Source organism: Elgaria multicarinata, chromosome 3 (genome assembly GCF_023053635.1).
Source record: "Elgaria multicarinata webbii isolate HBS135686 ecotype San Diego chromosome 3, rElgMul1.1.pri, whole genome shotgun sequence".
Classification (NCBI taxonomy): domain Eukaryota; kingdom Metazoa; phylum Chordata; class Lepidosauria; order Squamata; family Anguidae; genus Elgaria; species Elgaria multicarinata.
In genome coordinates, this window is record NC_086173.1 from 18,912,149 (window position 1) to 18,933,358 (window position 21,210).

A 21,210-nucleotide genomic window follows, 5' to 3' on the forward strand; every position below is an offset into this window, starting at 1 on the left:
TCCTTCACATTCATGAGTAGAAAATAAGACATGTAACAACTTATTAAACTTTACTCATGTGAGGCATGCTTATAAAGCCAGGAAACATTTACTTTTGCCATTAAATATGTTCTGTACCTCTTGTATTGAAGCTGCAGAATGAGGAAATAGGCCATTTCTGCCAAGGGCTTTGCATTTAGGACTCAATGGGCCTGTTCAGAAAACTTTTAAGCCCTGCTGGTTAAGGCTTTTGGTTAAGCAGCAGAGTTTAAGATGTCTTGCGCATAAACCCTGCTCACTAACCAGTCCGACCGTCTGCAGCAGGGTTAGCGACTCTAACCGTGGCATAAAGTGTTGACAGCACAGCTTGTGGTAGTGTTAACCAGAGCCTGACGTGTCATCTGAACAGGCCCTTTAGATCCACTTAGGGCCACTAGTAGATGGGAATGTTCATTTAAATCTGCCAATTTTGACATTAACACTTCATGTGTCAGAATTTGTTAATTTTTCAAAGTATCACAAGCCTTTTGTTTTGTGCCTATCAGAACTCCAGCCTCACATTTTGTTATAGACACTATTTTACTGCAAACTATCACCTCTAACCAAAAGTTAATTCCTTGTAGGTGAAAGCAGTTATTCCTACCATCTTAGAATGTGCATTATTTCCTTCCCTGAGGTTGTGTGCTAAGATTGTGCCATGCTGATGAAAACAAGTAGAATACAACACTAAGTCAGCGACTTTTCCATCAGTTTTATTAGAAGCTATACTAGCTTCACAGCTTTAGTTTGAAATGCCGTGGGGCATGCAGAATATCATATTTCAGAAGTTGCATTTCTTATGGTTTTAAAGCAGTCACTGTTTAAGATTTTTATACACCTTTGCCTACTGCAGTATTCTTCATATTGCAGGCTTAATAACGTGTTTTAAATCCCAGCATGGTACATATATACCCAAGCTATGATTCTCCACCCCACTTCTCAGAGTTTCAGAAGGTGCTGGAAGACATAAATGAGCATCTACAATTATCAAAGTTCAGCAAGCTGTTGGGTGCTCTTCCATCTGATAAGTGCTTATATTTCGACAGCATTGCAAGCACAACTCAATGGCAGTCCAAAACCGCTCTGCTATGCTGCCACGGTGTTGCGTCAGTTCTGACAGAAGTCAATTCCAGTAGTGCAACCAACCTGATATGGAATGCAAAAAACTAAGTTAGCATACCGAATTAAGGCATTGGTTAAGCGCAAAGCAAGTTAACTATAAATATAGTTTGTTCTGAGGACTTTTGTGCAAAAGTCTTGCCTAAACTCAATCTCCCCCACCCCCTTCAGTTACATCTACACACAATTTTCTTTAAACAAACCTGTCAGGGCAGCTGAGCTGTCTCGTCAAAAGGCACCTTCCTCTTGCCCCCTTGTCACATATTTCAGCAGTTATAGGAAACCCTGAAAAAAAGGAACTGCTAGTCAGTCATTATACAGGCTGCCCCCGTCAGATGCGAGCACAGTGGTGTAACAGTTTCTAGTTGTAGGGATCTTAAATTTATTTTCCCCACACTATTCCTTGTTATACAGAGTGATTTTTATAAAAAACATTTGCCTGTGACAAGCTCCCAAATTGTTACATCTGTTAGTGCACCAGACGCATCATATGGAAGATGGGCCACTTACTTTCAAGTGGTATAGGGAACCAACTACCAAGAAACTATAGGGAAGTTCTGCTGTGCCCATGGTTACTGAAACCAATTTACCTTCAAGGCCCTTATCCTGCCACCCACATGGGAATTATCTGCTTAAGCTGTATTGGGACTCATGCTAAGGGTGACTGAATGAGACTTATTATTTTGAGAGGGAGAAAACCTGCTTACTTCATAGCATGGATTCAGGATCCCAACTGAAGCACTCACATCCTATTCTAGAACTTCACCGCAGGATCAGGACAGAATAGCCACCACGATCATTTCTCACCTGCCAAAAAGAAGTCAGTATCACTTAAGACAAGTTCATTCAAATTCTCTTTATATTCAGATTATACTGGCCTAACAGGACACTCCAGGACTAGATGATGTTGTTCACCTTGCCCTCAGGAGATTCCCCAAGTTAATGATCAAATTTTTCTCCCACATTTAGATCCTTGTCCAAAACCATACTAAGAAACGGAAAAGTTGCTTTATGAAGTGGGAACAAAAGCCTCCCACACACCCAAACCATGCTGTACTGGGAAAGACCTTCCCAAGTAACAGTCCGAGATCTACACAAGGCACGATTACAAAGTAATGGACAAAACTGACAGCAGAGGCAGCTGGATGAATCTGAGTATTGTTTAGCTTGACTGCCTTCCCCATTTTTTGAAAGCAGGATCTCAAGTCGCATGAGCCAGGCAGGCCCTCCCCCCAAGAATAAAAACATAACAGATTCAGTCCAAGTTCTCCTGGGGTCCAAGGAGACCCCAGATTTGCCCAGTAAGCTTGTCAAAAGCAGCAAGAATCAGTGGTTTGCTGTAGCCACAAGAATGGAGCTCTGTGGGAGAGAAGATGCAGACATGAGCAAAAGAGTTACCTCGAAATACAGGACTATTTCCACAAATGAACTAGCCAAGAGCAGCTTTCGTCTCACATGGATCGCACTGAAGGAGGCACAACACACTTCGGGGTCTCCAAGGACACTGGCTTCCACACGCTAGCAGAGAATTCTCACAGTGTAAGAACAGGACAGATCTAACTACAGGTAGGCCCATCTAGGCACCATCATTTCAGCCTTAACCCTGAACAAAGCCTCAGGCCCCCCAATTTCAAGTGCTTCCTTCTCCACCAACTCGTCTAACAAAACCATTTTTTTTCCAAACCAAGTAGGAAACATCCTTTTACAAGTATTTGTACAAGTGAGGCAGGTTCTTTCCCATGTCTTCCTCCCTACCAACAGCAATACTACAGTGTATTCCAATTGCAAAAAGAGGCACCAGGCCTGGAAGGTTATTCATTATTTAAAGGTTTAGGAGTTGACACATTACTAAGTGTTACCTACTGCACAACTTTGGGCTTAGCATCCTGTGTCTCGTTCCTCTATGGTAAACTCCCAAACACAAAATGGTGATTTGCCTTTAGAAATCAAGGCTCAGTTACAGAATTCACAATTTCATGGGCAAGCCATAAAACCCAAGGTTTTCAGGTTATTACTGCATTGAGGAACTCCACCTAACGTAAGATTCCAGAGCTATTTCACCACCATCACTCCCTGGGCTGTGAAATTGTTTCAGCCCCTACCCACATGAGTAAAGATTAGTTTCCCCAGGATAGCACTGTAATGTTGATGCTGACATCTCCAAACATTCTAAGGAATGAGAAACATTGGCTGATGCACACTTGGGTTATATTTGATGGTTTCCATTTAGAATCCATGAGTCATTTGCTATAAGCTTACTTAAGATACATGACCATCAAGATGCTTCTACAGATTGTGTTAAGTCATGCTAGGATACCTCTTAACCAACTAGTTTAAAGAGCAGACAATGTTTGCAATTTATCTGCCCTGTGTTGCCAGGTTTTCCTAATGTTTTCATTTCACATCAACTTTTTGAAGTATTGGTGTATATCAAATTCATTACTTGGGCAATTTACCCAAGGTGAGGCCCAAAATGCTTTTTGCTTACTTGCCACTAAGCTATCTAGGTTGTGCGGTGCAATATGATGTCAAACGTCAAGAGCAGAGAATTGTTTCAGTTGGGATTTTAATGAGCTTCGTAAAGCCAAAAACTCAGTACAGGAACTTCCTTATCCACTTCAAATACAATGTCAATTGAATTATGCATGTTTCTTCCAGTAAAAAAAGGACAATATAAACAAACATTTTCAAGAACCTCTCAAAGCGTTTAATTCGACTTCTGGGTGTACTTTACAGTAAAATAGCTTTTTACTAATGACCAACGTGAATCATTTAACTCTTTAGTAATACCAAGGTGGTTTGTCTTTTGTCACCCTCCCTTGCTATGCTAAGAGTTCAACTTTAAGTGCATTGCACTTTTCTGAAAAAGTTTGATCAGCTTCCAGCAATTTTAAGTTGTAGGGCCCCATGTGTCAAGTTAAAAGAAACCTTAGATTGAGAAAGCAAGACAAATAAAACCGATTTCAAAAATGCTTAAAAACCAACTCTTGAAAAAAACCAACTCTTGAGCAAAGTCTAAACAGGCCATCTTGCAGAGGAAGCTTTCAGGCTGCATGTGACAAAAGCTATATAGGGGAAGATACAGGTAGGTAACTAAACAAGATTCAGCGAAGCTCCAAAAATCTTTATAAATACGGCCATTGGAAGGACGATCTTGATTCAGGAAGGATTTTTACTCGGTGTGAGCTGAGGACAAGAAGCAGGTACAATCATAAAGGCACAAGCATATGGACATGTTGCAGCAATTCACCACTCCTAGACTTTTTAGATTAGTGTTGCTAGGAATCTCAGGCCCTCCCCCAGTTAGCACTCTTGACAACTTTGCAAATTGAAGTTAAAAAGAGCTCTTTAAGGTCCAACATGCATTTAAGTTATTTATCAGTAATGTGAATGGAGACCTGCAACATTTTGATTTGAGTCAATGGCAGATACGCAAAAAAAACCAACTTTGATACTAACAACTCAGTAGGGAGCTGTAGTTTCTGCCGTTACCCAGTATAAGTCGGAACACTGAAAGTGTAAGGGCGTATTGACAAGGCAGCATTTTTAATCCTTTCCCCAAGACCTACTTACCTCAGTTGTCATAGTTGTCTCTGTAAGAGCCTCCTGAAGAGTAGCGGTCATTATAGCCTCCCTGACTTCTGAAAACAAAGCACTTGTGTTTTACAACTGCTCACTGAAATTGAACTGTAAAGCAGAGCACACCACCACCACAATTACCTGCTGTAGTCCCGAGAACCACTGTAGCCTCCACTTCGGTTGTCATAGCGTCCCCCATAGCTTCTGTCTCCACCACCTGCAGTGGAGAAAGATGTTTCAGTGACAGCTAAACCACCAGAAACCCACCCCTTCCTCCATTAGATCAATGTTTGTAATTATTTGTCACCACCTCCTTACACTCACCTCGGGAATAGCCACGGCCTCGCCCCCTGCCTCCGAAGTAGCCTCCTCTGGATCCACGGGAAGATTTCCCTGCATGGTCAACTCTGATTTGGCGCCCATCTACAGACTAATAATGAACAAGAAGTTTAATTATTACTGTCTCCTGGTTAAACTGTCACAAACTAATTTTCAAGCCATTACAATCACACCAACCCTGATCTTTAACATAATAGGAAATCAAGGTATTTAACTAGTTTCAACTGCTTGAAATTTGAACACCCGCTACAGAGCCCCAGAGTTCCTTAATACTTGGCTACTTCTTCTGTTCTCCATCCCCATAGAGACCCATGGGTGGTGATCTGACTTCATCCTGAAAAGGCAGGTGGCACACAACCTGAAACAGCTTGTCTGAAATGTGACGGTTGGGTGGAAATGCAGCCTAGAGCAGACTTTCCAACATGCTAGCAAAAGTGAATGGTAATTGAAGTTCAAAAGATCTGAAAGGCCTCAGGATTGGGAAAGGCTGCACTATCAGCCCCTTGAAAGTACACTGGAAAGTGCTCAGACCAGCAAAAGGCTTCAGAAAGAAACAGGAGAAAAGCCAAATGTTTAAGGGATGGAGGTAATGGTAAAGACATAGCCAGGTAAGACATAGCCCAAGGGGGACTAATGTGAACCATCAGCAACCCCAGAGAGGCAGTTCAGTTGGGACCATGGAATGAAGCCCCATATCAGTTTTGCCTTTGACCAATGTAGCTGTCTCTGTTCAGTAATACTTTGGTCAGGCTGATGGCACTTTATCACCCAACTCTTCAGAAGCCAACCCTAGTGAGCACACATGCATTTAGGTGACACATACATACCCTAAAATACTCCTCCTCAAAAGCCTACTAGGCTGAGCATTGTAAGTAAGCAAAATTACCTTGCCTAAGTAATTCTTGTTCAGAAAACACTTTAAAAACAAGATATATCTAAATAGATTTTAAACGTTATTGGTTTGTATTATGTGCTTGAAACAGTCGTAACAATGAGCAAAAATAAACCACATGATTGTGTGGCTATTCTGAAGTTTCTCACCTCCCCATTCATGGCTCTCATGGCATCTGATGCATGTTCCGGATTGGCAAAGGTGATAAAGCCAAAGCCTCTTGATCTCTGCGTCTCTTTGTCTTTGATCACTACAACTAGAAACACAAGAAAAAGGGGAGTCCATTACCCAACTCTTTACATTGATCCCCAAAGCAACTCCCTTCCCTCAACTAGTCAAAGATGCTTACCTTCAGAAATAGGACCAAAAGAACTGAAATGCTGCTCCAAGCCTTGCTCATCAGTATCAAAGTTTAGCCCCCCAACAAACAGTTTTCCTTCTTCAGAAGACATGATAGAGTTTAGGAGTCTATAGAATAGAAACACACAAGTAGCACAGATCAGAAATAGGATGTATAGTGTTGAATTATTCAATTATGAAGCCATGAGAAAAGGGGAATTAGAAAGTCTAGTTTAAGACAGCCCAGTACATCAAATTCGTAACACTTTTTCAAGGCTGCACATCCTTAAAAGGTTCACTGTTACTTTCAGTACTGCTCAGATCATTTCTCTATGGAGTACTCATCCTTCACTGGATGCTACACTGCACAACCTGAATCAATGTTTATAACATGGCTCTGAAACTCACATGAGCATCCCCCTTAGAATGAGAACCTCTGGTCTGGATGTTAGTTTATTCTTCCAAGCCGCCAGGAAAGCCTGTCCCAGCACAAAGGCGCTGCTGAAGTACTTCCTGCAGGCCACTTACATGCTTTGAGTCATGTCGCCTTGGAGGAGACACGCCCCCACCCCGCTTCCTACCTTAACTAGGAAGAAAGGCAAAACTACCAGTTCCCCCGGGGAGGGGGGGTCAGTGCAAGGGCCACGGCGGGCATGGAGGAAGGGGGGAGAAAAGGAAGGCGCGCTTCTTCCTTTCCGCCTCGAGGCCAGCCTCCATTTCCCCGCCTCAAGCGCCATCTTGTTAACCCCCAGCTCATACAAGAGGGGCATCTGGAGAGCCAAAGATGGCGGCGGCAGCGACTGAGTGGCCTCGCACCCTACGCGAGGATTTTTTCCCGCGCGCCCGACAGAAGCGTTTCACACACCCCGCCGCCGCTTTCTTTCTCCCCGCCCCCACCCAACGCACTACGGACACTCCACTACACATGCGCACTACCCGCCCGTGTCCTTTCGCAGCTTGAGAAACAATTCGGATCTTCGCCCGCATGCGCACACCACTCACTCTGAAGGCCGCTCTAAGAACGCGCGTGCGCTTTAAAGGCGCGTCGGTGCACTCATGCTCCCTTCCTTCCTTCCCCCCTCCCCCGGCACTATGAAAGAACAGCAGCCACCATCTCTTTCGCACGAGACTTAACGAGAAGATTCAAAGAACCCTTCATCACCACCACCATAACAAAAAAACAACAACCTTAGACCAGCATTTCTAACTTACTAATAGATCTTTTCAGGGCTGGAGCAGCTGAAAATGCGGCCGAGGTACCGCCCGCGCGACGCTTATATAGAGGCCCGCCCACCGCATGTGATCACGTGAGATCCGCTGTGCCTTTCTATGGGCATAGGGTAGTACGCATGCGTCCCTCAATACTAGCGGCTCTGGGAAGCTAAAACGTTCACTGGGGCATCCGGGTATTTATTCAACTTTCTCCCTCCAAAAAGATGTGTAGCATCCGGGTCCTCCCCGCGCTCATGCAGGCTTCCGCCTCCTCCTCCATCGCCGGTTTCTCACAAAGAGAAATATATATTTAAAACATGTTCCATGCAGCCATCGCTTCCGGTTGCGATTGGATTTCTGTGCACGCAGCGCTGGAGAGGTGGAAATGCATATGGAGGAGGAGGAGGAGGAGAGGAGGAGGAGGAGGAGGAGGGGGAATGTAAATGAAACAGTAGAGCCTCCCTTCCATTGCAGTCCTTCGAAATGATCACAGCTCAGCTCGCCCTCCTTCCTTGGCAGTTGGAAGAAAGGGGAAAATGTGGCGGGAGGAGAGTTCAGGGGAAAGAAAGAAAAAATGTCGGGAGCCCAAAAAGGGAGGAAGGATACTTAGGCTGAACTGGGTATAGGAAGGAAGACAAAACAGAAGTTAAAAGCAGGAATTTGGCGGGAGTGTTTTTAATTTGCTTTTGTTTTTAAGAGACTTACAAAGAAGTTTGGAAATCCAGTGCTCCTGTCCCTTCCAAGTAATGCATTTGGCTCCCTAGTCAAACTGCACGTTTTGCCAGACCACGCGAAATGAGAGGACGTAATTGTTGAGCAATCAGTAGGAAACAACGGAAAGAGAAGTGCGTATTCGGCTAGAAAAATGGAAAGGGGGCTGTTGAACAGATAAACATCTGCCTTTCCAGTATACTTAAAAATCAAATAATGGCACCATTATTTCAAAGCACGGCAACGAAAGGGAGCCTCTGCCAGCAACGTGATCCTATTCGTGTGTACTCAAAAATAAGCCCCATCCACCGAGTTCACTCATAATAGGCAGGAAGCCTCATTGGACACAATGAATTACTTCTGAGTAAACGTGCATGTTACTTGACTTCTGACACTTTCCTATGTATTTGTCCCATCCATGCTGCGGGGGGGGGGGGGAGGGGGTCGCCACACGCCCCCATCTCCCTTGAGGTGCCATACTGCCCGAAGCTACGCACATTTGCTTGGGTCCAAAACAGACATCATTTTAAATCAGCCCGCCTTTTTCATTACTTTCGAGTAAGTGCAGCCCCACCCCCACCCCCGATCTAGGTTAGAACCCTAGAGTAGTGAGGGTGGGCTCTTAACCTCCCCGATGGCACCCATTGTGCCTACTCAAGAGTAAAAAAAAAAAGCCGTGGCTGCTGGACACAGATTCAAAGCAATATCTTTTGGCCCTTACAAGTTAGCCCTACTTGAAAAACCCCGCCTTGCTCAATGAGTTTAGGACTGCATCCCCGTAAATTCAACCTTTTGCGTGTTTACCTGGAAGCAAGTTCCACTGAGTTTTTTTTCTAAGTAAATGTACATAAAAGAGAAAACCTCATTGAACACAGTGGGAACCATGTCTGAGTAAACATGCATGAGATTGCGGCGTAATACTTTAAGATGCCACAAGACTTTTTTGTTTGCTGTAGCAGACTTATATGGGTAGGCAGGCAACTTGTGGCCCTCCAGATGGTTTGGCCTGTGACTCTCAGCAGCCATAGCCAGCATAGCCAATAGTGAGGGATCATGGGAGCTATAGGCTCAAACATCTGGAGGGCCACAAGTTGCCCACCCCTGACAGCTTGGAAAAGGCTTTATCTTCTCTCAGAGTGGAGATGGCAGAACTGCCCAGCTAATAAAAATATAACACAGACGTGTTACAGGAATGTTTTTGTGTAGTCAGCATCCCTTAATCTCGCACCAAGGACCTCTGTTTGAGCCCCCACCCCCTTCCCCATACTGTTACCCATCACTGAAGAGTCTTCTCCATCTGTTATATGCTGTATTTATTTATGCTGGGGACAACGACTGGTGGCACCAGTTTAAAAATGTTTGCTGCTTTAGAGTAGAGCAGAAACAAAATTAATCTCATCCCACTGAAGTAGTGGCAATCTGTGTGCACTATACAATTTTTACAAGCAGGCCCACATGAGACCAGATACATGCATTCCAACAGTCACCTTCTTTTCTCATACTTGTCCCTGGAAAATACACTGCCCATTTGCCTTTTGGGGATGGCTTTGCAAAATTGTATTAGTATGCACACATAAACACACTTCTTCAAATTTTCTTACACACCCTGTCCCCCAAAATATCTACAAGTTAATAGTGCACATGTCTACTCAGAAGTAAGCCCCACTGAGTGTAATGGGACTTAATCCCAGGTAAATATGTCTAGGATTGTAATCTCTGATTAAGTAGGTGAATGCATCTGGACATACATTCACTTAAGGTGCATGCATGCAGTTGCTAGAGAGACATAACATTAATTTTTGTGAACCGCCCAGAGAGCTCCGGCTATTGGGCGGTATAGAAATGTAATAAATAAATAAATAAATAACATCCCAGTGTACTGCTTTTCTTCCATCATTTCCCTCCACAGATAATCAATGTTGATCCTGAATGGGTTGCAGTTGGGCTGTAATAGGAACAACCACATCTATTGTGACATTAAGCATTCTGTAAAACAGTAAGTTGTTCATTTTTTAAAAAAATGAAACCCCCAAAATTGACATAGGCAGCGTTGCTCTTTCAGAAATCTGGGAGATGGGCACAATCACCCTGAGGCAGTGACCAAGTTCGGACAACATGCAGCAATTGTAGGTTATTTAACCCATGATGAGCCATAGCACCTGCAGGTTACAGGTTGCATAACCAACCCCAGCTTGGGCGTTGTTGAGTTGTTATGCAAGGGTTAAATACCCCTTGCATAAACTTAAAACAGACCAGGGAGGCTGCATATACAAAATGGTGCCCACAAGCCCCCCACATGCACCGCCACCTCACCATGGGTAAACAGTGGTGTTACACTTTAAAAATGCCATTCCTGGCAGTCACCCATCACCTTCACGATTGTGCCAGCCATTGCATTATTTTGAGTCAAAAAAGACAAAGTATCTCCCCCCACCAATGGTGCCCCCTATAGGCAGCTGACACTTTTGGGTTTTTTTTTGCCAGAATGCCCTGGAAAGATGCAACATCTGGGGTATTCTAGGAAAAGAAATGGCAGCTACCAGGAATACTGGTTAAATTCAGCACCTGCCACCATCATTGCTGCTGGAGATATGTGTTCCCTACCCAGCCCTGTATGATACGAATGGGAGTTGTCCGTTCCCCCAAATATCCATTTGTACCTCTGAGCATTCATTTCAGACGCTATTTGATTCAGCTTTTCATCTGTTCTGAAACAAATGCAAAGTTCTCCCACAAATCCCTGAGCTTCTTCAGATGCTTATCTGGGCTTATTCAAGGAGAATATCTTCAATGGTGGACAAGTTTTCCTGAAAGACAGCTTGCCCACCATTACTGATATGTGGGCAAGCTGTCTTTCAGGAAAGTTTGTCCATCATTGTCTATTGCTGTGCAGACACTGAGGAGTTTGGGGTTTATTCAAGGTTGCATTCTAGGTTATTCATGTGGGGTGAATAAGGCCTAACTTGCTTGGCCAGCATTTTGTGTGAGTGGAGTGCACAGTCTAGAATCCTCTGAGAAAAGCAGAGGAATTCTGTGGCAAATGTGCAGGTGTTCCTCAGCAGATAAGTTGACGTAGCTGTCAGAGGTAGCCATGTGTTGCCTTGAGGATGATGGTGGTTTCATCTTTCCCATATGCCAGGTGACTTGAACCTTTTAGGGCTGGTGAGCATGTTTGGAATTTTGAGGGAATGATGTGAGCATTCTCACAAAATGGCTGCCATGGGGGAGTGCCCATTCATAAAATGGCTGCCATGGTTGGCGCAGCCATTCACGCTCATTTTCCAGAAAGCAAAGTGGTGAGACTGTCCCATAATCCTAAGTATAAGATAGAATTGCATGTGAGCTCCAAAACACAAAAACACTCTTTTCAACCCAAAAAAGATGGCAGTGGAGGCCAGCATTTCGTTTTTGCAGCATGCCAGCCTCCCAGTTATTTTTTTATTTTAAAAAAGAAAGATAAAAGACAAAAGTCAAGAGGGGCAGGGAGCCTGGTATGTGCACAGAGAGATGTATATGGGCACACTGATGCCTAGGGCTGATAGAATAAACAAGACATGAGGTACATTTTGGGGTAGCTTTATGACCACATCCCCTGTGCTGTGTTGCTGGATCCTCTCCATCCCCTGCAGACAAAAAGCTCTCAGTTCCAGTGGGTGCTGGGGTCAAGACTCAGAGAGATCATGGCAGGTGGTGGAGCAGTCGTGGGGGAACCAATGGCACGCAATGGGCTGTACCAGTCTTCATGCGTACGGGAGGTTTGAGGGTGGTGGGTCACAGGACAAGGAAACTGGGCAGAAGTCCCAGAGGGAGGTGGGGGTGGCAGGGTGTAGGTGGAAGGGAAGCGGGGCAGGTGATGATGTGACCCCAGAGTGGGGGGATATTGGTACTGTCGGGGTGCAGGGGCAGGCATGGGGCAGGCAGAGAAGACGCTGGGGGTGCCTGGTTTAGGCAGGGCCCGTTCCTGCTTTCGTTGTTTTGCTCGCCGGTTCTGGAACCAGACCTGTCATGACAAGGATAGAAAAAATGTGTATTGTGAATGATAGGCCCAGGGCAAGGTATTTTAACAGGAGTGCCTATATGTAAGTTGGCCATCCCAACCTTATGGGATTACCAAGAACATGCCCATCAGCAAGAAGGATCTGAGACAAACATCAGCAGAAAGCAGGTCATTCGGTGATAAACTTGTACAGTGTATTGGGTTGGACAAATTATACTTTGTTTCGAAAAAATATACAACAGGAATCATGGCCACAACCAACAAAAGGCAGTGTCAAGGAAGGTATTGCTCATTTCTATATGGGTGTAGGTATGTTGAGGTTGATAGAATTGAATTGTGGGAAATGTGAGGGGCTTAGAAACTGCCTGCATTTTGCAGACTCAGCTTTTTTGGCAAAAAGTTTTGTAAAAATCGGGGGAAATATCATTGGTTGCCTCCACACCAAATAGGCTTTCCTTTTCGTCCTTCTTTGGAGGTTCCTAAGTATCTCATGGAAAACCAATATATTTCTTTACCAGTAACACATGAACATTTAAGTGTAAGTTGATGTTAGCCTTCAAATCCATAGGCCCTTTAATGTAGTTAATAAGAGATTGGTTTATTGACAGGAAATTTAATTCAGATGGAACCCAAAATACCAAAGGAAAGAATGTGATTCTCATTTTGGCTAAAAGGGAAAATTTCTTTGTCCTGTGATGCTATAAAGCAGGGAGGTGTTGAATCTCAGGCCCATGGTCCCAATCCAGTCCTCTGGGATTCCCCAGATATCCTTCCCCGCCCCCCGCCCCCAACCATCAATTGTTTGGTGGGTTCTGGGCTGTTGTGCCATTTCCCCAATTCTAAGAGGTTGGAATGCCTCTCTTAAGGCCTAGTTACTGGTAGGAAGTGCTTTAAGCTACAATGTCCTGGGAATTGGGGGGCCTGCCCCCTTTGCCACGCCCACTACTGGAATATGGCCCATAGAGCTCCTCTGAAATAGCTGTGTGCAAGCCATTTTTAATGTATCCAATATGGCTTCTTTCTTTCTTTCTTTCTTTCTTTCTTGCATTTTTATACTGCCCAATAGCTGAAGGTCTCTGGGTGGTTTACAAAAATTAAAACCATTAGCCACGTGTTCTCTGGATTCTATGGAAGAGGTACCTGAATGCGAGCCTCATTGAGTTTGGTAACCCTGGCCAGCTCCTCCCGGCAGTAAATGTCAGGATAATGATTTTTCACAAATGCTGCCTCCAGCTGGTCTAGCTGGTCCTGGCTGAAGGTAGTCCGGTGCCGCCGACGGGTAGGGGTGGCGGCTGTGTGCAGGGAGGAAGCGGCAACGGGAGAGAGCAATGAGCCCCCAGCCAGTCCAGGTACATTGGGGAACTTCTTATAGAGGGAAACTTCAACATCTGAAAGAAAACAAGGAGATCCACTGTGTTCTGACCCCAAACTTACCTATATCCAAATCTTGAGATTTCCATAATCTTTATCCAAGTCCCTTTATCCCCTTTATCCATCTGCCCTAGTTTTAATCCTCCTCCTTTTCCCTGCTTGTATCTTGGAAGGCCTCAGTTAATGTGGTCAAGTTCTCTGCATGTACTCTGTGCTTTCTTAAAAAAAATGTATCAAGAAAAGTTGAATCCTGCAGTCTATATAAATTGTATAAAACAATCCAGTTTGCATAAATGTGCTTATATCTTATATTTTATTCTGCTTTTTCTGGTCATGCATGCACAGCATTGAATTCTTGCCTATTGACTACTGGAAGGCCTATTTAGCCCCCACCCCCTGCCTTCTGAATTTACATCAGCTGTTGTCTACAAATGTTCCGGACTACCTGCACAGCCTTAAGGACCAGAAACTTGATTTTATTTTTTAAAGAGATGGGGGAAAGAAAACTGTTTCTTAGGATGCTGAATGCTGTGCCCGATATAAGATTTTTTGATTCTGTGCTGGCGTGATGTGACTGCAGAATGTGCACAGTCATAGAATCATAGAATCATAGAATAGCAGAGTTGGAAGGGGCCTACAAGGCCATCGAGTCCAACCCCTTGCTCAATGCAGGAATCCACCCTAAAGCATCCCTGACAGAGGGTTGTCCAGCTCCCTCTTGAATGCCTCTAGTGTGGGAGAGCCCACAACCTCCCTAGGTAACTGATTCCATTGTCGTACTGCTCTAACAGTCAGGAAGTTTTTCCTGATGTCCAGCCGGAATCTGGCTTCCTTTAACTTGAGCCCGTTATTCCGTGTCCTGCACTCTGGGAGGATCGAGAAGAGATCCTGGCCCTCCTCTGTGTGACAACCTTTTAAGTATTTGAAGAGTGCTATCATGTCTCCCCTCAATCTTCTCTTCTCCAGGCTAAACATGCCCAGTTCTTTCAGTCTTTCTTCATAGGGCTTTGGTTATGTTCCCTGTAAATCATGGAAACACAACCTTTTTGGCCCCAAGGGTCGCATGTGATGTTGGCTTTAGGGGGTCAGGGCTTCATGCCTGCACACACACACACACACACACCAATCCCCTGCCCCCCCCCCCCAATCAATGCTCACAGCTCAGTGGTCCTGAGGCAGACTACTCTTAATCTGTACAAGGTTCTCTGGGGGAGGCAATGGACAGCCTTCACCAGCAGTACTTTTTCCTTGCTGCTGCTACCATTGACGAAATAATTATCTGCAATTTGTTTTCCATTCAGACCACAAAAGCACCAGCATATCTATTTGTGGGCAAGCTGCTTGGCTAAATATTATTTTGGGCTATTAACTTTGCAAAGCCAGATGAAATGCTACACCTCGAGCTGCCATTTTTCTTTCTTTCTTCTTTATAAAATCTGTCAGCCTGCCGACTAGGCCAGAAAGGCTGCTGTTTCCCACATTGTTTTCACAACCCTGGAATCCTCCCATGGACCACTCCCGTCAGGCCCATCTCCAGATTTTTTTCCTGGGGCAAGTTGCTCACAATGGTCTTCCCAGCAGAAACTCATTCACTTACCAGTGAACAGAGATGGGCTTCAGTTAGGCCCACTGAGCTCACATGTACTGGCCAGGACTGCCCAGGTAATGACACCAGCCAACAGTGGTGCTAGCCAAGAGCTCCACTTGACGCTACTGCATGGCAATCCCTTCAAGGCCATCCTGGATGCCCAGCAGGGACTTGAAAGGTGGCCTGGCTGTGGCTGCCCTGAGTAGGGCTCTAGGATTGCTCGGTATACTTGAAGTAGCCATGGTGGTCTCAATAGCCGCTCAGCGGTGGTGAGCCCTTCCAGGACTTCTGGCATTTACCCTACCATGTTGGGTGCTGCTGCCAGACTTGACTCCCAGTTTTGGAACATGGGGAGGGCTAAGATATAGGAACCACTAAACTGTTCTTTTGGGTTGTCCTCAGCAGGCCCAACATAAGCACCTGGTAATGTCCCAGCCAGATGTACCACCACTGGCACTTCTGCATAAGGCAGCTGTGTCTGCAAGCCTCCATTTTGATTTCCCCAATGCTGTGGAGTGGCACTATATTTGGCACTCTGAGGCCTTGTGGGAAATTAAAATGGCAGCTCCCAGCCACCCTCGGAGTGCCATTGCTGCCACTGCCAGGCCATTGACATAAGGGGCCTTACCCAGAAGGCACTTTGCCCAGAGCCCTCTCAAACCCAGGGCCAGCTGTGCTCCTCAGTATATTCCAGGATGACTCTATGCAGAACTGCAGCCTCAGCCCCTGGAACAAGAGGGTTTGGAAGGTAGTTTTTATCCTACCCTCCCATGATATCCCAGGCATAGCCCCTTTGTTTTTGGTCTATTAGGGTGCAATCCTATGCACGTTTAGACAGGAAAAAAAATCCTACAACTCCCAGTATTCTCCAGCCAGCATGCACTCTTAGGCTTTTGCTACATATTGCAAGCCAATATGTGTAACTGTGCCTGAATAGCTGTTTTTAAAAAGAAAAAAAGAAAAGCAGCCATGGGAGAAGGCAATTGTGAGCAGAGGTGTCACATTGTGTGTGTGTACGTGTGCTTCAAAGTGGCGTAGAGTATTGGTTAGAGTGTTGGAGTGGAGAGACCTGGGCTGTAGTCCCCATTCGAACATGAAGTTCAGAGTGACTTTGGGCCAGTCGTGGACTCTCAACTAACCTACCTCACAGGGTTGTTGAGAGGATAAAATGAAGAGGAGGAGAACAGTGTAAGCTGCCTTGGTTTTTTTGCAAGAGGAAAAAAAGGCAGGATATAAGTATAGGGTGACCATATGGAAAGGAGGACGGGGCTCCTCCTATATCTTTAACAGTTATATAGAAAAGGGAATTTCAGCAGATGTCATTCATATGCATGCAGCACCTGGTGAAATTCCCTCCTCATCACAATAGTTATACCTGCAGGAGTTTGGCCCTCTTTTGTATCTGGCCATGGCGGCTGGGGCTGATGGGAGTTGTAGTCCAAAACATCTGGAGTACAACAGGTCGCCTACCCAACTTGGGTATGCAAAATCTGTGCCGTAACTGTCCCTTCATCAGGAAGGCTCTCTTGTTCTGCCCCTTCTGTGAGTGTTTTCAATATTTTTGTTTCTGAAAAAGCAGCCTTTGGCAGCATCAGGTATTGTGAACTTTTTCTGCCCTACCGAAAATGTAGCACCATGATGGTAACAGTATTCCCCAGCACCCCAATCGCCAATTCCCTCCTACAATCCCTAGGATTAACCGTGGGGAACATGATGCTCCGGCCCCCACTCTCTGGGAGAACCTGAGATCGTGAGAGCGAGGGGAGCACAATGGATTCACCTGAAACACTAATTAATTTGGGACCCCACCGTGGAGGAACTCGAGCCCCCAGGATCGAAGCCAAACGGCTTTCTCATTAATGTGTGGGCGTCCCGGTGTTTGGGAGAAGCTGCCCCAGGGGATTATGACCCCCCCCCCGCCTATTTCAATCTCCCACTCCTCAGCAGTGTCCTCTGGCTTCTTTAAGCGCTGTCATGTGGAACATGAATTCCCCCGCCCCTTCCCTGCTTTTGTCAAGGCTGTGGCAAAGTCTCCCTTCTTAAAGGAGCTCCAGGCCAAAATCACACTGAACAAGGTCAGAGCGAAGCACCGAGCCCAGGAGTCAGGACTCCTGGATTCAGCAGCCCTGCTGCTCTCCCATTACTAGGGAAGAAAGGCCCTTCCGGGGCGAACCAAGGAGGCCCAGGCCTGGCCCTGCGGAGATGGCTCACAGGGCCGTGGGGAGTGCAAAGTCTTGGCAAATGTAAGCGGCACCATCTGCTGCTGGTTTTGTGGAATTGCGCCCGTAGGGTCGCTGGAGAGTCCGCACTAGGCTTGCGATCAGCATTCAGAGGGACAGATAGGAGAGGAGGATAAAAGCTCTCTTGTTATTAATATATCTACCAAACCTCATTCCCACCTTACAAAGAGATACACAGTCCTGGAATCTATCTGGCTTCTCCCCAAAGCTCAAGGTGGTTGATGATGATGATGATGAAGAAGAAGAAGAAGAAGAAGAAGAAGAAGAAGAAGAAGAAGAAGAAGAAGAAGGAGGACAGCATGTCCAATTTAGAGCAACAAAATATAGAAACCAAAATCACTGCATGCCCGCTTAATCGTGATCGTTAAAAACCGGCTCTCAAAAGAAAGTCTTCCAATGCTTCATGAAAGCTTTAGAACAGCCTTCCTTCCTCAACTTGGCACCCTCCACATGTTAGACTGCAACTCCCATCATTTCCGACCCGGCACCCTCCAGTTATGTTGTACTATAACGCCTACCATCCCTAACATGGCAGCCTCCACATGTGTTGGGCTACAGCTCCTATTATCCCCGACATGCCCAATGGCTCGGTGTTGACTGGGAGGGATGGGAGTTGCAGTCCAACATGTCCGTTAAAAGCATCCAATTTGGGGAAGGCTGCTTTAGTGGGCTGCTAATTGTTAGCTTCCATGCCCCTCTCAGAGCTGGGCGAACAGAACATGGCTCCAACATTCCCAACCCAGAAAACCCTTGGTGCAGTGACATGTTCTTTCCTGCTGCTTTTCTCACACTGGGTGGTCACCACCTCAGTCATCCCACCTACTCCATTCTCCCCTACCTGCCTTCGGTCTAGATGCCCTCCCAGTGACTCTGGTGTCTGTAGATAAAGGCTCTCCAACTTACCGGCTGTGGAGCTGACTGTCTCAGGATAGGTGTCAGTGAACCCCGAGCCCTTCCTCTTGCCTGCTTGTCTGCTCTCCATCTCCCTTGATCTCTGCTTCCCCCCCAAACTTTTAAGCTATTTCTGACGTCAATATGTTTTCTCTTGGGTATGCACTTGTGCGCGTGTATGTGGAGGGTGCGGCTTTACCAGTCGCCTCCCACCTCCTGGCCTAGAGCGCAGCGGTGCTCCCATGGTGGAGATCGCCAGTACGAGGGAGAGGAGGTGCAGAGCTTCAGGTCAGGGAAGGGGGCCAGGCAAGACCAAGGCGTGTGGGATGGAGCAGAGTCCCAGCGATGGAATCTGTGTGCAGCCTGGCACATGGATCTGTGCGGCAGGACTACGTCCAACTCTATCCGTCTTTTACGCAGGTTACAGATGTGCGCAGATACTCAGGCTATATGCTGTGAAGTTGCTGCATCATCTGCATGCATGTGGAGGTGGCTCTGGTGTGCAGGTGTATCAATTTGTTACCATTCCCTCTCGGGCGTGTGTCCCTGTGTGTCTTACTGTTTTGTCCCTTCCTGGGACCAGTATGTGAGCATTGAGTTCCTCAGGCATGCCAATTGCTTTGAGAGCACGTTGAATGGGACATCTGCCTGATAGCACTCCAGAGGCCCTCTGTGGGTGGCAGCCCCAGGCCTTGTCTCCTGGTATAAGGTTCCAGCAATCATGGCTCTCTATTGTCAAGGCAAATCCCTCAAAGAGCAGGAACCAACCCACCTAGAGAGAGGCCCTTGCCAAACTCTCGACCTGCTGTCGCTACCTTTTGGGGTTGACTCGCAACCGCTGCAGCTCGCCCAAAGCACCTTGACACCAGATCTACAGCAGATGTCTCCCCAAAGCCTCCCCCCCCCCCCGGTCCCGCTGCCGCTGTCCTATCCAGTTGAGTTTTTTTCCTCCTGACTTTGTGATACAAATTGTGAAGCTTAAGAGCAAATCCAGAAGGACAAAGGGGGCAAGCCAACAGGTCTGGCAGAGGGTGATGGGATTTTGCAGCGAGTTCATCATTCCACTGGTGCTCCGGAAAGAGCGCCCGTGTTTTGTCAACTGGCCTAGACTTAGGTCAGGCCTGTGCTGTGCAGTGCCATGTTGGCTGTCCATCAGTGCCCCTTATAAAAACAGGAAATTATGTAATGGGGAAACAATAGCATTGGCTAGTGCCATGCATGGCCCTGTAGGGATGAAGGAGGAATTCCTTTGGGTTCTGATTTCATACAAATGTATCCAGTTTGAACCTTCCAACCCTCTACACGAACTGGAGCACACTTGCACACCGAAATCCACACTTTTTGGATGTGTACAGATAAATGTATATTAAGGAAAAGTGCATACAAAACTATATATGTTGTGGGAACGTATGCACAAAAGCCCATTGTATGGGGGAGAAGGTTGCATGCAAAAAGGGCACATGCTAGGAAAAGTGCGCTCAAAAGTGTGTATAAAGGCAGAAATGCACACGAAAATACATACAAATGGTTGTGCTGACAGGTTGGGTTTTTTTGGGGCGGGGTGGGGGAGGCAAATTTGCAATCTCCTACAGAAAGGGTCTGAAACAAGAAACCGAGCAAACCTGAAATGGACAGACTACCCCATTGCTACTGGCCTTTCTGCAGGAGAGGAGTGCGGGGACCATCAAGGATTCTAAACTTCACTGGCTCTGACTCAAGGGTGTTGGAGGACCTCTTTCAACCTGAAGGCTGAGTTCAGGTTCGGAGAAGCTCTCAGGGGTCCCATTCCAGTGGTGGGTGGGGTCAAAGGCAAAGGCGGCTGGGCCAAAAGCACCCCCAAAGAGCACCTTTTAAGTTAACGCTCTTACTGCTTGCAACTAAGCCTTAGAAGAGGCATTTCAGCCTTTTAGAATGGGGATGGGGGAATGGTCATGGGAAAGGGGCGGGACCAGGGAAAGGGGCGTGGCTACATGGGAAACTCCAGAGGACTAGAATGGTACCCAGGGAGGGCTGGGGAGGTTCTGCATGTCTGCTTTAACCCTTCTAGATATGATTTCTCTCTTGTGGCGATCTGGGAATCCTGTTGCAAAGAGCAGAGACAGGGACGTTTTCCACCTTCTTTCCTAATATTTATCTATTGATTGCATTTCTATACTGAGCGATAGCTGAATTCTAGAACTTGAGTGAATCTTCTGGGTGGCTTCTTCGGGATTGACAAGAGGGAAGAACGTCCTCACACCATGCATGATTACCTTTTGGAAGGAAGTAGGCTGAGCCTGTGGAAAGGAGGACAGGGGCTCCTGTATCTTTCACAGTTGTATAGAACAGGGAATTTCAGCAGGTGCAATTTGTATGCATGCAGCACCTGGTGAAATTCCCTCTTCATTACAACTGTGAAAGATACAGGAGCCCCTGTCCTCCTTTCCACAGGCTCAGCCTTTTGTATCTGGTCAAGAAGGCAGGGCTCCTGAAGCTTTAACTGTTGTGATGAAGACAGGATTTCATCAGGTGCTGCACGCATACAAATTACATCTCCTGAAATTCTCTTTTATATACAACCGTTAAAGATACAGGAGCCCAGGCTTCCTTTTCATATGGTCACTCTAGAAGAATGTTCATTGCTACTTTCTTGAGATGCGCTTGCTTCATGGAGGATAGGTGGGCTGTTAGCTGGAATAGTTTAATGGAACCTCCATGTTCAGCAACAATCTACCTCCAAATACACGGTGCTGGGAACAAGCAACTGGGGCAGGCCATCGCCTTCTTGCCCTGCTAGGGAATTTTGTGGAGGTATCTGGATGGCCATTTTGGGAACTTCGTGCTGGATTAGATGATGAGATGGTCTGAACCAGCAGGGTGCTGCTTATGTCCTGGTAGGATGCTTCTTGTTGCAGCTTGTGTGGCTCCCCAGCTT

General features: G+C 46.2%; 2 protein-coding genes across 3 annotated transcripts; both read right to left on the bottom strand.

Annotated features, from left to right (window-relative positions):
• Positions 1–3,686: 3,686 nt before the first annotated feature.
• LOC134394248 (RNA-binding protein 3-like) lies at positions 3,687–7,564 on the bottom strand. Of its 2 annotated transcripts, none has more exons than XM_063119519.1 (7): positions 7,499–7,564; positions 6,297–6,415; positions 6,097–6,203; positions 5,041–5,146; positions 4,858–4,933; positions 4,711–4,775; positions 3,687–4,323 (listed from the first exon to the last, which is right to left on the bottom strand). In XM_063119519.1, the coding sequence occupies exons 2-6, from the start codon at positions 6,397–6,399 to the stop codon at positions 4,712–4,714; spliced, it is 456 nt and encodes a 151-aa protein (XP_062975589.1). In that variant the 5' UTR covers positions 6,400–6,415; positions 7,499–7,564; the 3' UTR covers positions 3,687–4,323; position 4,711. The 2 variants fall into 2 exon arrangements, with proteins under 2 accessions (XP_062975589.1, XP_062975588.1); XM_063119518.1 differs by having other exon boundaries at positions 4,711–4,778.
• A 4,285-nt stretch (positions 7,565–11,849) lies between these two features.
• On the bottom strand, positions 11,850–18,387 carry LOC134393934 (homeobox protein prophet of Pit-1-like). Its single transcript, XM_063118961.1, has 3 exons — positions 18,309–18,387; positions 13,347–13,594; positions 11,850–12,209 (listed from the first exon to the last, which is right to left on the bottom strand). The coding sequence occupies exons 1-3, from the start codon at positions 18,385–18,387 to the stop codon at positions 11,850–11,852; spliced, it is 687 nt and encodes a 228-aa protein (XP_062975031.1).
• Between the last annotated feature and the right edge of the window lie 2,823 nt (positions 18,388–21,210).